Genomic DNA, 17488 nt, shown 5'->3' on the forward strand with positions numbered 1-17488 from the left:
AACTCTGCTTTGGCAGCACTGTCTTATTCGTACAAGTACTAAGGCATTTCTGTCCTACTCCACTCACATGTTTAGCAAAAGAAACAGGCTATGTGTAAGCGACCTAATCTCTCACCTACTTCTCCGGTGATCCATTGATCCATACACAAGATATAGAACGAGTCGCCAAATGTCACGGTAAGGATTGCCCCTGTCGAAGATGTGCTGTTTACGAGGCCCAAATCTTACGGCTAGTGGAGCTAGTGAAGACACGGTACCTGAACAGTCAGTTAAAGGCTGCTGTGTAGCGAACACGGCATTGCGTGGCGAGATAACCGGCTTTGAACGTGCGATGATAAGCTGCGTATGACACATGGCTCCCATAATATGGGAACTTATGCGAGAACACAGGTTTTCGATGACGACAGTGTCAGTGCTAAACTTCAATTTTGTAAATATCATCTAAAGCACAAAACGTAGCACAACCAAGAAATTACCCGAATGAGATGAAATTAGTAGATGTGTTGTACATGTATAGACAAAATAAAATCATCCCAATTTCGGAAAAATGAAAAAAAATAGGAAGATTTATTCAAGAGCAAAAGCTTCACAAACTGAACAAGTCAATAACGCGTTGGTGCACATCTGGCCATTATGCAAGCAGTTATTCGGCTTAGCATTGGTGACCCAGAGTAGTTGGATATCCTCCTGAGGGATGTCGTGCCGGAGTCTGTCCAACTGTCATGCTGTATAGTCAAAATCCCGAGCTCGTTGGAAGGTCCTGCCTGTAATGTGAACAGTTTTTTAAAACAGAGGTTTTAAAACTACTAAAATGAAACTGAATAAAATTTCCAGTGTTCCTTTGTAACTGTATTTCCTCAGGGCACTTATAAATAACCAGATTCGCAACTTTTGAGTTGCGTCTCCTGGTGCAAATTTAAATGCTTTGTCGTAGGTTAAAAATGCCGCAGAGTAACAATTGGCCTGGCTAGGTAAAGATTTCAGCCATTCTCAATTGATAAAAAACATCGGCAACTGATAAAAAGACCACCGTCAAAGATGAATGTCATGTCTGTGATAAGTCGCGAACTGTCCACTTTCCGGTTAAAATATGCTCTTATCGGCCTATGTCAAGCAACAAAATGCCGCTCAGAGATGTTATTCAGGGAAGTGCTGGGCCATGTAGTGAGAAAAAGCCGATCGCTCGAGTGTATTCGCCACCAACACAGCAGCTGACAACATAAGCTTCGAGCGTCCCGTGTTAAAATTACCTGTTCTGCAATTGGAAGAATCCTTGATGACCAAGGTAGGGTTTGCCAAGCGCGAAGAAAAGCAGTAGAAACTCTCGCCGTGAGCGAGCTGACATTATCTTGCTGAAATGTAAGCCCAGGAAGGCTTTCCACGAAGGTCAAAAAACCGGGGCGTAGAACATATTCGACGTACCGTTGTACTGTGTAACCCCACATTACCTATTTGTTCTCTTTTGAAACTGAAATTCATCGGAACTGGCCATGAACAATTCCCATATTTCATATAAAATCACGAATTCCCGTTTTAAAGTGGAGAAAATTAAGTAAAAGAATAATAAGAGCCAATGGAGCAAAGTATTATGTGCCAAGTAGCAAGGGACTGATTTCAACGATTTTCTAATGAACGTCCTTGTTGTTTCACAGCTGCTATACAACCCAGAGCAAGTATTGTTTGGAAGTCCTTATTTTCGAGATTTTAGTGTGCGAGTTTTAAGCGTTTGAATCCTGAGTATTCGCGTCTCTAAGTTCATGTGCACTGTGTGAAATAGTTAATTTCATTGGAACCTGGACTAATTAAAAGTAAATTTCTGTTCGTTTAATTTATTGTCAAAAGTACGAAAACAGAACTGAGATAACTCCAACATCCAGCGTACATCTCAATCGATAAAAGGTCGATATAATTAACTCCAATTTCAGAACTTCAGTTGTTGCCGAAGCTACTATTCAAATATCGCGTCGCAACATGACTTTCAATTATAGACCCTATTTGGACATTTATTATTGATCTAAAGTGTGACCATCTATAGTAGTGGATCATATCAAAGAAACTGTGTTAATAAAAAAACGAGTTAATTATAGTGGCCTACGATTTCAGACAGGGTATTAGGGAAGTGAACCGCGTATTGGATTGTCTCTGGTCAATAATAATAATAATAATAATAATAATAGTTTATTCCACATTAATATTAAATTAACGCTGTGACTTGAAGGAATTAATTCAAATTACGCGTGCTACGCACGTCACAGGTATCAATATATTCTGAAACGCCAATCAGCCGCCTAGTAACTGTTAATGAGCATCTTTGGCGTCAACCGATTAACAACGCAGCAAGCTGATTGTAATAGTTTGTGTCTAAACTTGTTAAAGAAAGAATTTGACTCAAATTAGCGCAAAGAGTGGACATGACCAACAAATATTTACTGCAATAACAAACAGTGTTGTGTCGCCTCGCTGTCATGTATCTCGACGAGGCGAAGAATACTGGCTAGGCACAAAAACAGGACATTGCACTTTCGCTGAGTCTTCGGCCTGGAATCTCATTGACTGGAGTAGGTCTTCAGTGATGAGGCCGCGCTCTGAACTGAGCCGCGACGACCAGCGATAATGTGTCTGGAGACGTGTCTCTCACCCGTCGCACCGCCCGACAACCGACGGCGTGCAAATGCAGACTTTATTCATTCAGTAATTGAGATTCAGAGCATTTAGCGACTTCCAGCAAACACACAATTTGTAGACAGTATCCACACGCATACTATTGATTGCGCCTGCAAAATTATATCATTGTAAGGGACATACATCAGGAGATACGACGTCATAAACATTGTGATTTGTGAAAAACTAGCTCATGCTTAAAATGGTGCGCTGTGAAACTTCAACATTAGGCATGAGGTTTTATTTCTTTACTGCTATTTCTATTCGCAACACACTTTGCAGACAGCCTCTACGTATATAAACGAATGTACCGCATAACTGCGCCGTTGTTCAGGAGATATGACATCATAAACATTGACATGTGCGGCTAACTTCCGATTAAAATGGAGTGCAAATTACCCAGACATATTCAGTGTTTCATCATGAGAATACTTAACGGCTTCCAATCAACTCTAAGCACAATTTATAGCCTTTTCTAAACTTTTTCTCTCTTACTTGCTTAATATCAAATACTTCACACATTAACTCATTTGTAAAATAACCAGATGTTTCGAAATCTTTTATACAAGGAGTTCAATTCTTTACAGAACTGGAAGTTCATTGGTGTTCTAGAAATTATCTGGTTGGTATCTTGTATGTGACTGCCTTCACAGATGCAGTGCACTTTCTGACAACCCTTTTATTCACATTCGCCACTACAGATTTTGCATCATTGTGCAACTTCAGTGAGCCCTCCCATTCATATTCCCTACTTTAGAGTTTACATCATCAGGCACTCCAAACGGTGTGACATGATCTAGTGGTCCATCAACAATCTTGTAATAGGATACCATCAGGACTTTTTTAATTCAAGAACTTCTTGTCAGTATGGGGTCTTGAGGAGATAGAACTAATAGAGAAGATACATAAAATCCAATGAAAAGTGTCAAAATTCATGACAGATTCATTGGTAATAATGTCATGAACATTTTCATCAAACTAATGTGGCAGAAGATAAAGAGACGAGTTATGCATCGTGCAAAAATTTACATTTAAAAATTCAGAGAGTGCACGTTCCAAAAGGAATCAGACAAACTTCTACTTCCTGACACATTAATCTCGCAAAAGCGAAGAATGGGAGAATTTCAGGCTTATAACACCTCTTGCGAAAGTCGTTCTTCTTGGGATGCATCAGAGAGTGGAACAGGAAAGGGGAGTAATAATATTAGTGCTCAAAGCATCCTTCACACACAACATTGGGTGCTTTATGGAGAATGATGTGGGAAAATTCTAGAAAATCTGTCGTGATGGTCGGACTGGAATTTGAACGCCACCGCCTTTGTGATGAGATTCCAGTACGGTGAGCAGTGTGCCACCTTTCTGAGTTCACCATTCACAGTTTTTAATTGTCTTCCTCCGATTGTCTATAGACAGGGTGGATACTTTCCTCCACAATGCAAAAACTGGACTGTGAACGATCAGTCAGATGAGGGTGTCTCCAGTGAGCGGAACTGTTGTCAGCTTTGTAACAGCTGAGCAGATGGGGAGCATGCCCACCGCCAGGTGTAACAGCGCATCAGTAGTCCAGGGCAGTCCGTTCCCTGCCCCTACCAGCATGCTGCACACAGCAGACTGGCGACGCCATCAGACACACCACTACACCTCGCCTGCGGCCCGGGTTTTCCAGGATCCACATGCTCGGCTCGCTGCTTGTTGAATAGTACCGCTAACGAGTGTGCTTCAAGGTAATTAAAGGTCTGAAACTCACTGGCATACTAAAACTATGCACCAGATCATGAAAGGGTGCACTGCGTGTCATATTGGATAGCTCAGTTTGTAAGGTGAAAGCCAAAGTTCCCTTGTTCTAGTCCATTTCTCGCACGTAGTTTTAATGTGCCAGGAAGTTCCACTGGAGAGTAAAAATCCATACTGGTAATTGGAGGTTGATTGGCCTCTGTGATCCATTGCTTTGACTACTGGAGATCGTCGATCAGTGCCCCACCTTAGATGCAGATGTTAGTTTATAATGTAATATTGCCCATTAGTATCAATGCAGATATTTAAGTAATATTAACTGAACATTAGTTAATGTATATTTACATGTACGATTAAAAATACAAGGAAAAGTAGCAGAAATGGAACTCCATAATTTTTCATAGGTTATGTGTAAGAGAAGGCAGTTCAATGATACTTTAACACTACTGTAATTGTTCCACTTCAGAAGATGCTAGAAATAATTATCAACACTTTTCCTGCAATGATCAAGATGCTTAAGTTACTACAAAAATTCTTACCAGGCAGAGGAAAAAATATGTGCTTAAAGGGTAAATATGACCTAGCTGTTGATGTAGCACAATGGAAAATTCGTATTTAGTGACCAGGAAATATGCAACATAACACTGAGTAACAATCGCTCTTTTTCTGGGATGTATTTATTTAGGAAAATCTTTTGACTCATTTTCAACTAAATCGTTACCAACAGACTTTAGAAATCATTAATTGTAGTAATATTAGTAGACTGAAGAATATATGTGTGTTAATACTACACGTTTCGTTATTCAACATGATAGTGAAAATTCATAATGGAAAGTGGAGTCAGGTAAAGAAATTTCAGATCATCAATACTACTCTCAGCATTCCTGGATCAAAATGATGGCTCCCTAAAATGAGAAAAGTAGGACGCATACGTGCTCGAGGAAGGTATCTGAACCACCTTCATTTCGCTGATGAAGTTCTGATAACCATGGTAACCAGAAGTGCAAATGAGATTCAAAACTAAAGGAATTAGGGAACAAAACGAAGACGCAAACAAGCCTCAAATTCAATTATAATGAGAAGAAAATGTTGGGTATTCAGCACATCGAAAGGAAAACATGCAGATTAAGCTTGAAATCGTAGAACCAGTTGATAAGCTTTTGTATTTACAGTAGGGAGCAAAGATTCAAGTGGGCTTACAATGAATTACATTAATAGAAAATATTGAATATGCAAACATCGGAAAGAAAATAATAGAAATTAACCATGAAGTCATAGAATCAGTTCATGAGTTACTTGTGGAAGTTGAAGGAAACGACTGTACGGTCAGCAAATGAAACAAAGAAAATAGCAAAAATGAAGTGATTCTATATATAATTTTCAAAATGAAGCTTGCATTGTGTCTGAAATTTACGGTTTACCATATATGCGTAACATCAGTTTTGTCTTCTGGTATTGAGACAGGGAATTGTAATACGAAAATAATGAGAAACTTGGACTTGTTCAGCGAACAGATATCAGAATGTTTTAGAAAATAAGGAATAGATTGAGAAACAGACTGAAGGGTATTCCATAATTATAACAGCGACGACAATGGACTGGAGGTAGACATAGCAGGTGAATAGTTGCAAGATGGATCAAGTAAATGGTTTGCTACGTTTCAAGGAAATAAAAGACCAGAGCGACTACTTAATGGAAGGTTAGTAGGTGACATTAGACATTTTGGAACAACACGAATATTTATGACTGAGAGCCGTATATTACTCGATGATTTCTAGAGGACTCTATCCTATAGCGGATGTCAAACAGTTAGTAACGATTTAATGGTCTAAGCACTTAAGAATGGAAGATTTTTATTTTGTATGTATTTCGGTACGATACTAATAATGAATTTTTTGTCAAAGAATCCATGTAATATTTTAACAGTTGAAGCATAATAATGTTTTACTTTATTTTAGTTCCCCGTTTCAAGTTCATGGGTATCTTGTTGATTAGTTTAGTGCAGGCCACTTTAACGACTGTTCTACCGAGTTCGTCTCTGATATGCAGTAATGTAATGGAGATAACTTCCGAGTAGATTATCGCAGCAATGTGCGACAAAAATTAAGCTATTAATAAGACTGAATATCAGAATAATGGCGCTGACTGTCTCGGAATGACACCCAGAAATGTCGTATCCGTTATAAGAATTATTTTTATAATATCTGTGACGTACTCTCCTGCTTGTTAATGATTAAAATCAAATGTTAAAATTCATATTGTCACCCCCTAAAGGGCAGTTTTGCACTTTGCGGTCGTTTTCAGGTTACAGGAAGAAGCTGCCAAATACTGGTACATTAACTGTCATAATAATTATGGAAAAAAGGTCGCAGTACGTTTCTCAAGGCCTGTCGGTGCTCCCGAAGAGAAAAGCTACAATAATGTTGGTAAACACACGCCATGACGTCTTCGAAAAAATAAGGCTGAAGTGAGTTAATCCACTCACGCGCTTTCGCAGTCGTATACCAGCTACTACGAATTAACCAACGACGTTCCTGTCTGTTTTGTACTCGAAAAATCGTTCCCAATTGCGAGAGAGAAAACAGCAGTGCAGTTACGCTCAGTATAATCAGTTTACATTGCGATTTACCACGGAAATTCATATTAATAAGAAGTGCTTCTTACAGTGAGACAAGAGACTGTGAAAATTCGCTTGTTGGTAATCAGCTAATTCAGCAGTCAGGGACGACCTCTGACGAAATCTCCCATTTACTTTCGCTATTTTTTTCGTAAGACAAGATACCAGAGATACAATACCGCAGTCCATTCCACGTGGTGGGTTGCAGTGGTGCCATATGTGAAACCTTTAAGGATCATTAGTTTAACTGACTTTGCGTTACATTACAGTGGTTAACTAAACTAGAACAACATCGCGAAGTGGTTAAGATACTGAAATCGCATTCAGGTGGACGGCAGTTCAAATCTCCGTCCCCCCCATTTAGATTTAGCTTGTCGGCAGTTTTCCCAACATCAAGCGAGGCAAATATCGAGATGGTTGCTTTAAAAAAGATGCAGCCAGTTGGGTGGCCTATACTTCCACATTTCAAGTATGTGCTCCGTCTCTAAAGATGTAGTCGCCGACAGTTATTAAACCCATATCTTCCCTCTTCTCCTAGTGCTAACACAGTACACCCGGTCAGCAGCAACGTAGGGTGGGAATAACAAACTATTTCGGAATAAGAGATCAGTCACAAATTGGTTGTTTCCGATGAGTGAGTGAATAGTGATTTTAGTGTATAAACTATTTAAACACAAGTAAATGTACTAGAGTAAAGCAACAAATCGAAATTTTCAAAGCTGCGTTTCTTTTGACACAAAACAGTAGAAACAGGTAATAGTGAAGTAGAAAAAATGTAAAGGATACAGAACGTAAGCAACTACAACATGCATGATGGTCGACGAGTCGACGAAAATGTTCATGTTTTTTTTTCCAACTTAACGGATTTACAGACACATTCCTACAACTGGTTAATGTGCTCAGTATGGTGTGTGACCACTTCGGGCAGCAATAAAGGCCTGACAAACGACGGGGCACGCTGTGAATGATGTCATCAATCTCATGTTGAGGCAATAACGCCCAGTCTTCCTGCAGAGCTGCTCGCAAGTCTTGGAGAGTGGTTAGTGGATGCTGACGGGGTGGCACCTGTGTCCCTAGTGCATCTCAGACGTGCTCTATGGAATTCAATACCTGACAATAGTTAAACCTTGCCTGTTTAACTGAACAATTTCATAAAGAGAAGGTGGTGAACGTAATCCGCGACCACACTATTAGGGATCACCCTCGATATCAGTCTCTTTCCATGATGGGTGGGTCCCGAGTTCGTGTTCCACCCTCCTTCTTGACGCGAATCCGTCGCGAATCACTGTCCAGACCAAATCGGGATTCAGCTGAGGAAAGAACATCGGCTCACTCTTCGACCGTCCAGGTGGCTTGTTGACGACTCCACTCTGGGCGTTGCCTTCTGTGAAGACGCGTCAGAGGTGCACATACAGCATGTCTCCGACAATAAAGGCCATTCTGCCGAAGCCTTCTGTACACCATTTGCCTCGATACAACACGGTCAGTGGATGCTGCAAGGTCAGATGCCAGCTGCCGTGCAGGGCGGTGGTGCCGTCGTGCCCTTACAGCCAAATAAATGTCCTCTGTTTCTGATGATATCACTCGTGGTCGTCACCAACCTGGTTTCCGGGATACAGTTTCGATTTCTATAAACTGTCCCCACATCCGAAAAACAACAGAACGATTCACATTAAGCCATCGGGCCACATCAGTTTGCTTCCATTCTTCTCATGGCACTCCATCGTAGAGAGCCTAGTAAGCGCCTTCTCTGTGACACACCGCACCGTCTGTGACAGTGTACGCAGCGACAGGTGATGTGGGACTACACGGCAAACACTATCTCGTTTCATAGGTGACCGAAAGGCATCGTTGACGTCGTTGTCCGTTGACCAGAATACCATCTTCCGTGCAGGACACGATGTTACGAACACCTGTTGAGAGTGTGTATGATTATATTGTGAATTAGACACAGGAGAGGGAAATAGTGATTTATTTGCTTTAATTTTGGACACCAGTGAAAATAATCGGTGATAAACGTACGGAAAAAGTAACATCTCTAAATTTTGTCTTTATGCGTGTCCTCAACTGGTACTAATTTTATGTTAATGTTTTTTTTACGTGGTGTCTGCCGATGTAGAACTGAATAAATGCAATTTACTCGTTAGCAGATGCCTTAACTTACCACTGGACTGAATTGAACTGCCTTCGTGGCTTATCGCTTTGAGTGGCGTTGACGTTTAGGAAAACGCGAGGCAATACTAATACTGCACCTTTTCGTAGAAAATAGGCTGAACAAATGAAAACCAAGGGTTTGTAGGGGTAGATACATTCTTTGAAACTCTGAAGGCAACGGGAATAAAACGCAAGTTGCATTCAGTTGTAACTGCCGGATAGGAAGCAGTTGTTGAGAAGTGAGTGAGTCAGCGTTACAGCCTACCCTTCATGTTAGTCAGTATCTACGTCAAAAATCAGTTTTGGTAATTTTGGAAATTTGTGGTAAGTTCCTATGGGACCAAACTGCTGACGTCATCGGTCCCTGGGTATACATACTACTTAATCTAACTTAGCTAATGACACTACACACACCCATGCCCGAGGGAGGACTCGAACCTCCGACGGGTGGAGCCGCGCGAGCCGTGACAAGACGAAGTAGACCGCGCAGCTACCCTGTGCGGCAGTCAGTCGGGAAAAAGAAGCAGAAATTTATAAAGGAAGTTAAATTTCAGGGAGACGAAATTCATTTAGGTTTGTCAATGGCATATATTTATGTCAGAGACGACAAAGGATTTCGAAGGGCAGTTGGATGGAATGGTTAACATCTTAAAAATGGCTGTAAGGTGAACCTTAATAGAAGTGAATATGCAGTGGAATTAAATTACGCGATCCTCAGGGCATTAGGTTAGGAAACGAGACATTAAAATTAGTAGATGGGTTTTGCTGTTTGGACAGAAAAGTAAGTGACGGTAGCCAAATGAGAGCGGAATATAATGCAGATTGACTGTAGCAAGAAAAAAAAATTCTGAGTGTGAGAAATTTGTGAAGATTGAATACCAGTTTAAGTGATGGGAAGTAATTTCTGAATGTATGTGTCTGAAGTGTAGCCTTGTACGGAACTGAAACGTGGACGGTAGAAATTCAGACAGGAAGAGATTTAAATGTAGTGCTATACAACAATTCTGATTATTAGATGGGCATGATGGACAACTAATGAGAAGGTTTCACAAGCTGCGACATTGTCGCGAAAAGACAGTGACCTGTATATGTAGTAAGTTTCCTTTAACTTACGTCTAAGTTCACAAACTTTTTGTTAACAGATTACCGGTTTCGGTCTTTAATTATCATCATCAGATCTGCTTCATAAAAACAAAGTAGTGCATTAGGACTTTGTTTTTATGAAACAGATCTGATGATGGTCATTAAAGACCGAAACCGGTAATCTGTTAACAAAAGGTTTGTGTCCATAGGTGTAAATTAAAGGAAACTTATTGAGGAGGTATTGTATCGAATCGAGGAGATAAGAAATTTACGGCACTAATTAATAAAAGAAGCGATATTTTGACATGGCACATCATAAGGCATCAAGCAACCGTCAGTTTCGTAACGAAGACGAGTGTGTGTGTATGGGGGACAGGGGGACAAGAATTGTAGAGGGAGGTCAAGGCTTGAACACAGTAAGCAGACTGAGGTGGATGTATGATGCAATAGTAATTCAGTTATGATGAGGCTTGTAAAAGATACAATAGCTTCTCGAGGAGCGTCAGATCAGTGTTTGTATGAAGACCACAACAACAGTATCACAGTGAAATACCTCTGACAAAACATAAATTTCGTTTATTCAGTTGCACGTAGGTAGACGTGGACTAAATATCATTAATATAATACGAGAAGTGTTGGGCTTCATGCATTGTAGCGTAGGCGTATTGGTACTCTTAAAATCAAATAATGTACATAGAATCATGATATTTCTTGTAGGCGCATGATGCAGAAACAGCACGAATATTCCTTATGACACGCAGCAACTCACAGAAAAGACCACTACAATCATAACGGCTTCTGTTGGAACTGTTGATGCCAACACTCCATTCCTTCGGGGAAAAGTCTCCCTATTTATAAATTCTTCCATTTATAAATACGCTTTTGTGTAGCGTACGTAATTTATCCCGATTAATTATTTCATTCTCGTGACTTATTTTGACATGACAATAGTTAACAGTACCTAGCTGAAGCGCTTCGAGTAAAATCGAAAATTTGTAGCTGCTAGTAGTAGTAACTGATTGCTATTAATAAGTTGTTCGAAACTATGCTACATTGTGTAACCGCCGAGTAATTAGCTGTAGTAGTGGTTTATTACAGAGAGCAGTAACTGGTTTTGTTTCATTTCACTGCCGATTAGGGCAGCGTGTGTTTCGTTACTAAGTGTGTTTGTTTGGCGGAAGTATTGACATGATCGCCATTGTGTTTGGATTTGTGTTTCAGCTTCAGTGCGCTGATACTGTGAATCGCTTTTGCAAGCTGACTTGACAAAAGACTTGTCTACCGTGTATCCTAATATCTCTTATCAAAAATTACAGGAAATATTTAAGAATGAAATTCCGTGTACTGTCTGATATAGTATTTTAATTTTTTTTTTTTTTTTTTTTTTTTTTTTTTTTACGTGTTTCAGTGCAGGAGTTGCCTGGTGATACGATCTCCATCAAAAGTGACGATTCAAGTTTTTAAATCCCGAAGATTAATGTTTTGCTTGGAAATACGTAATAAAAGTTAGTAAAAAAATCGAAATCCTGGCGGTTAATGAACTGTCTCTATGTTTCATGTAAAATCATTGTGGTTTCATATAAAGCTTATTTTTCTTATTTTTGGTAGTGAAACCTAGAGTGAGACATTCTTATTGCAAATATTGACTTGTAACTTTGATTTGAAAAGTTTTTTGGTAAAATTTCCAAATTTTTGTAGCAACTATTTACCTGTAGATTAATTTGATAAAATTTTCAGATCGATAAGTACATGCGTAACGTATACAACGTTTTGGAAAATTAGTAACCCCTTTGTTGTAAGCACATGGTTTAGCTGGGACAGTGCAATAGTTAAATCGGCAATAATTTTTGTCTGCATATATTCCAAGAGCGCAATAATTCGTAGACTAGCTCTTGATAGTAAAAGAGGTCTGAAGTGTGACTATAAGTCTTCATTGACTGACTATCGATCAGATAATAATAGTATATTACATAATGGAATAGAATTTATACACAGACGCCAATAAAACTAAAAAAGGGCAAAGGAGCGTAATCAATTTATGTCAAATGGTTTTGAGGGAATTAGAGTAGGAAATGAGACGCAGCAGACGAATTTTGCTATCTGGACAGAAATGTAACTGACGAAGGTAGAAATAAAGTAAACATAAAATACAGAAAGTGAACAGCAAGAAAGCTCGCTTGAAAAAGTTAAATAAGTAATACAACTCTTTGGAAGTCTTCTCTTAAATATTTGAAGTGTAGCCTTGTGTGGAAGTAAAACGAGGAGTACGAACAGTATATAGCAGAACGGAACAGAAGGTTCTGATATGGGACGTTGTAGAAGATGAAGAAAGGTATTTGGGAAGATCAGAAAACTCGTTAAGAGGTACTCAGTCAACTCGTGCAGAAATAAATTTACTGTATAGCTAGACTAAAAGAGGAAACTGATTGTTGGAATGTACACTGAGGCATCACGAATCGAAGATTTCGTAATGACGGGAAGTCTGATGTGCGATGTTATAGAAGATGAGGAAAGTTATTTGGGAAGTACGGATAACTCATTAAGAGATACTCTCTCAATTCGAGGTGGAAGAAATTTACAGTATAGCTAGACTAAAAGAGAAAACTGGTTGTTGGGTTGTATTCTGAAGCATCAAGAAATCAGTGTGCCGCTGTGGCCGAGCGGCTCTAGGCCCTTCAGTCCGGAACCACGCTGCTGCTACGGTCTCAGGTTCGAATCCCGCCTAGGGTCATGGATGTGTGTCATGTCCTTAGGTTAGTTAGGTTTAAGTAGTTCTAAGTCTATGGGACTGATGACCTCAGATGTTACGTCCCATATGCTTAGAGCCATTTGAACCATCAATAAATCGACAGTTTCTTAATTGCGGGAAGTATGAGGGTTAAAAATTGTAGAATACCAGCATTTTTCAGGAAGCAGGTTCATATGGATTCAGATTGCGGTAGTTATGCAGAGGTGAAGAGGCTTGCACGGGACAGACTAGCGTGGATGTTGAATCAGACCAGTTCTAGGAATATAGACTATTACAATAACAACATATTACAACGTCACAACGCTGCTTACGCACATACCTCCAGATGTCCGACACTCAGATCGGTACCAAACGTTGTGTATCGCTAGAGTGTCTAACATCAGGAGGTTTGGGTATTACAAACATAAAAATTACGTCCAGTTTAGATTTACTCACTTTTTGACCTATTACACTAGCCTACATTCCAATACTACACAAATTATCTACTAAATAATTACACTGTTTCCACCATGTTTCCGTGCGATGAGGAACTATATTGAACACTGCCAAAATAGAAGCATGGAATCATGTACATCAAGATCCTACAATTTCCAACTGAAGTCTGAGGCATGAAAGTTTCCCATTGCTTTTAAAGATGCATGAGGCACGAACTGATTAAAAGACTAAAGTTCAATAGTTGCCAAACATATCTCCCACATGACTTGGAGCGTATGGTCGTAAAATGACCTGTCACCGTTTCCACTGATGCCAACATGTGCAAGTGAGTTGTCCACCGGCATGGATATAATCTCTCCGATTCCTGTTCGAAAGCGATATTTGCAACCCGAACATTTTATTTTCAACTGGAAAACCTCTGGTGAAGTGAAGAGATGTGACACCATTGATGGCGATGCGTCGGCTGGGTGGAGACGAATGGCCCCTTGGTGATAGTCGAGACGTGTACACTATGTACCGGATTTAACCCTGTCCCTTCATTCCATCCACAACAGCGCAAACAGAATACTACACGCTACAAGCACTCCCCACATATATTCACACGATGGAGATACACAACTGAAACTTCACTACATATCGGATGAAGGCGAATTCCAGCCATCTCCGTTATAGCTTCGCCAGTGCGGGTTTCTTGCGTGTTCCGAAAGCTCTTTTCCCAAATGCACTACTTACAGGTCATAAAATGCAGCTTCAGAGTGATGCCAGAAAAATCGAATCCTTAATTACACGCTAGAGGCTTTCGATGAAACATGTTACACTATACAAATCGAATAATCGTCATGTACACACATAGACAAATATTGCCATGTTATTGGCGAAAGTGAACAAATGCATCGGTGTGATTCTTCAGTTTCTCCCGGCGTAGTTCTTGCTCGAACAGTCCACGGGTGTACTGCCCGTCCATAGTGTCCTACGGGCACAATATTTCGGCGATCAGACATGTCACCATCGTCAGGTGCGCTGACGAACTGGGCTCCTGAGGGCGGGCGGCCGTATTAAATGCATCGGTATTTAAGGGAATGTGCACTTAAATCTGCAATGTCATGTACTAAATGGAACGTTGATTCAGTTCTGCATAGTAAAAAAGGTTTTATCGCTCCGTTTCCTAAACAGACAAACGGCATAACAAAGAGTTTTATTAATCGAGCTAATATTTCATGCCGCGCGGAGTAGCCGCGCGGTTTGAGGCACTCAGGAATGGGTGTGTGTTGCCCTTAGTATAAGTCAGTTTAAGTAGCGTGTAAGTCTAGGGACCGATGACATCAGCAGCTTGGTCCCTTAGGTATACACACACATTTGAACATTTGATATTTCATTTACTTGGCAGCGGTCATTCGTTTAAATTACAAACTTAAGGAAAGTTGAAAAACGACAGCCGTACAATCATTTAACATCTAATTATTTTTTATTTAGTTCTGACTCGCTATAGCTGTTCGCAAGACGAATAGCTCAGCGTCATATAACATAACTACGTGGAATAAGAGATGCGGATGTTACAATATGTTAAATATACAGTTTTTGTTTTGCAATATCATAAAGTGAACAACGATTCCAAACAATAAAAACCGAATAAACTGTGTAGTTAGACGCTGTTCGTTAGATTTCCATAGCGGAAAAACTTAGGGTAATGTTCAAACATAATCATTGCATCAGGCAGGCATTTATAAAGACATCTTTCATATACGTAGAAACAGATTGCTGCTGCGTTTTGAAGCTAAGTGAGAGTCCTATTCACAAAATTTTAATTCTATTATACCCACATAAAAATAGTGCTCTGACACTTGGTTACTGTCCCCGCCTTTACTCCTGTGTAGTCAACAAAGAACACGCAACTTGTCACTGTAGAAGATAACTAGTTGATGTGTGGGTAAATCGCCTCTCAGCCTAGACGGATTATACTAGATATGGTAACGGTTCCCAAAATGCATTATGTTGTAAATTACTAATGTATGAGTATTTTTAGAGGACGAAGAATGCAGAAGGGAGAAAGCAATTGCATGCTCTACTGCTCATGACAGATTGTGGAAAACATCACGGTGATGAGGATAAATAAACTGTTCAGACAAAAATACATGTAGAAAATATATAAACAGGTTTTCTACAAAAGGTAATAACTCTAAGGGGACTATTATTCTGCTTTATGTTCAATTCTCTTGGCTTTTCTTTATCTGCCGAAAAATTCAAGGAACTACTTTTTTAATGAAAATGTGTACATTTCTGATGACCACAGAAAGCCATTGACAAGAGGAAAATAGAACTGATAACGGATTTGTTATTGTCTCATCGCCAAAATCAGCTTAATGGGTTCTGCCCTCTGATTTGTTCCAGATCACGTCTTCTCAAGGGTGAGTGATTGTGATTTATGACGGACATGCATTCTCGTTGTATATTTTTTCCATTGTGTTCGGCATTCACTTTTTTTTTCAGTATGTGGGAGATGCGCATGACGGGGTTTTATCTTTAAGTTTTATTAACGCATTGTCCTGACTAATGTAAAACAAAACGAATATTAATAGTTTGGTAACATTTCAGTTGTGTTTTCTTTGTACACTGAGCTTTCAGTGCCCTGTGTGTAAATTTGAAAATTAGAATGTGGAGACATGGCTTTGTGCTCAGGGCAAACTCTGTCCGAGCCAATGTTTACGTGGCGAAACAGACAAGCGGTCCCGGAGGTATTTGAGGTTAAGCTCCGAAAAAATATATGCAGGCAAGAGGATAGCTCAGATATGTTGGTAACAGTTGAATATAGAGATAGCGGAGGAAATAGACTGCATTTTTTGTGACATTAGCATTTGTTTGCCACAACGATCGCATCATGCATCCCACAGTGCTATTGTTTGAACTGTATGATATTTATCAACTTTTAAGCGACTCCTAAATATTCTTGTACATCTAAACATTAGACTTTGGTTTAGTTGTGGGTTCCGTGTGACTGTTTTCAGATTAGGCGATGGTCACTGATTAAGTGCACAGGAGAATTTGGTGTGACGCGAGACGGAATCAAAGAAATAACTTCCTAGTTGTCTGTCTTTTGCTCCGCCAGTGACACAGTTCGTAGAGGATTCTCTATCTCGCTGTTTCCTGTACGAAAAGTGAGTATAATTCTAAAAATTACTTCGAGACACGACTGTTTGGTTCACTACAGACGCCGTGGACATTGTTAAGGGAGATGTTGCGCACGTGGACAGTAATACGATTACGAGTTCGATTGTGGAGCGGCGGCAGCGCACGCGACGTTTCGGCGGCACGCGACATCGTCAGCGCCGGAGGTGGTACTCACGATCTTGTGGTTGAGGTGCTGCAGCTCGCGCTCGGTGACCTTGCGGCGGTTCTGCTCCTGCTGCTGCCGCCGGTACTGGCTGTACTTGTAGAAGAGGTACATGCCGGGCAGCGCCAGCACCACGAACGGCTTCATGAAGGCGGAGGACGAAAGGCCGGGGGCGGCGGGGGCGGGCCCGCGGGGCGGCATGGCGCGGGGGCGGCTGGTGTCTGCTGCTGTCGCTGTCTGCTGGCTGCTGTCGCGGCGTCCGCTGCGCCGGCTGCGCTGCCTGCCTGCCTGCTGCCACTCCGCTGCCCGCCGGGCCCACACTGAGCGTCGCGACGCCGAGCGTCGGAGCGGGAGGGGGGCAGGGGGCGGGGGGCGGGCGCCGCTCGATACGGCGCAGCCGCGCTGCAGCCCCCCTGCTCGATAGCCGGCCGGCGCCCGGCCGTCCCTAACAATGGCTGCAGTAGCGCACGGGCACACTGCGGCCGCCCGCGGCGCGCCACTGAGCGCGTACACCCGCTGTGGACCGCCGGTTGTGGCGACTCACTACTTTCTAGCACCGTGAAACTGTATAAAACTATATGCTGGATCGGTACTCGAAACCGGAACCTTTGTCTTTCACGATCTAATGCTCCACTGACTGACACCTTCCAGACACGACCCACGACCATCTGACCCTTAACATGGACAAGTGTAATATATTGAGAATACATAGAAAGAAGGATCCTTT

General features: G+C 41.0%; 1 protein-coding gene across 1 annotated transcript in view; it reads right to left on the reverse strand.

The window, feature by feature from the left end:
* The window catches only part of LOC124593945 (fl(2)d-associated complex component), a 550167-nt gene extending 533205 nt beyond the window's left edge, over positions 1–16962 (reverse strand). Inside the window, exon 1 of the mRNA XM_047132294.1 lies at positions 16774–16962. Within this exon, the coding sequence (XP_046988250.1) occupies positions 16774–16962 (189 nt within the window). The remainder of the gene's footprint in view (positions 1–16773) is intronic.
* Positions 16963–17488: the final 526 nt, after the last annotated feature.

This window comes from Schistocerca americana, chromosome 2, assembly GCF_021461395.2.
Source record: "Schistocerca americana isolate TAMUIC-IGC-003095 chromosome 2, iqSchAmer2.1, whole genome shotgun sequence".
Classification (NCBI taxonomy): Eukaryota; Metazoa; Arthropoda; class Insecta; order Orthoptera; family Acrididae; genus Schistocerca; species Schistocerca americana.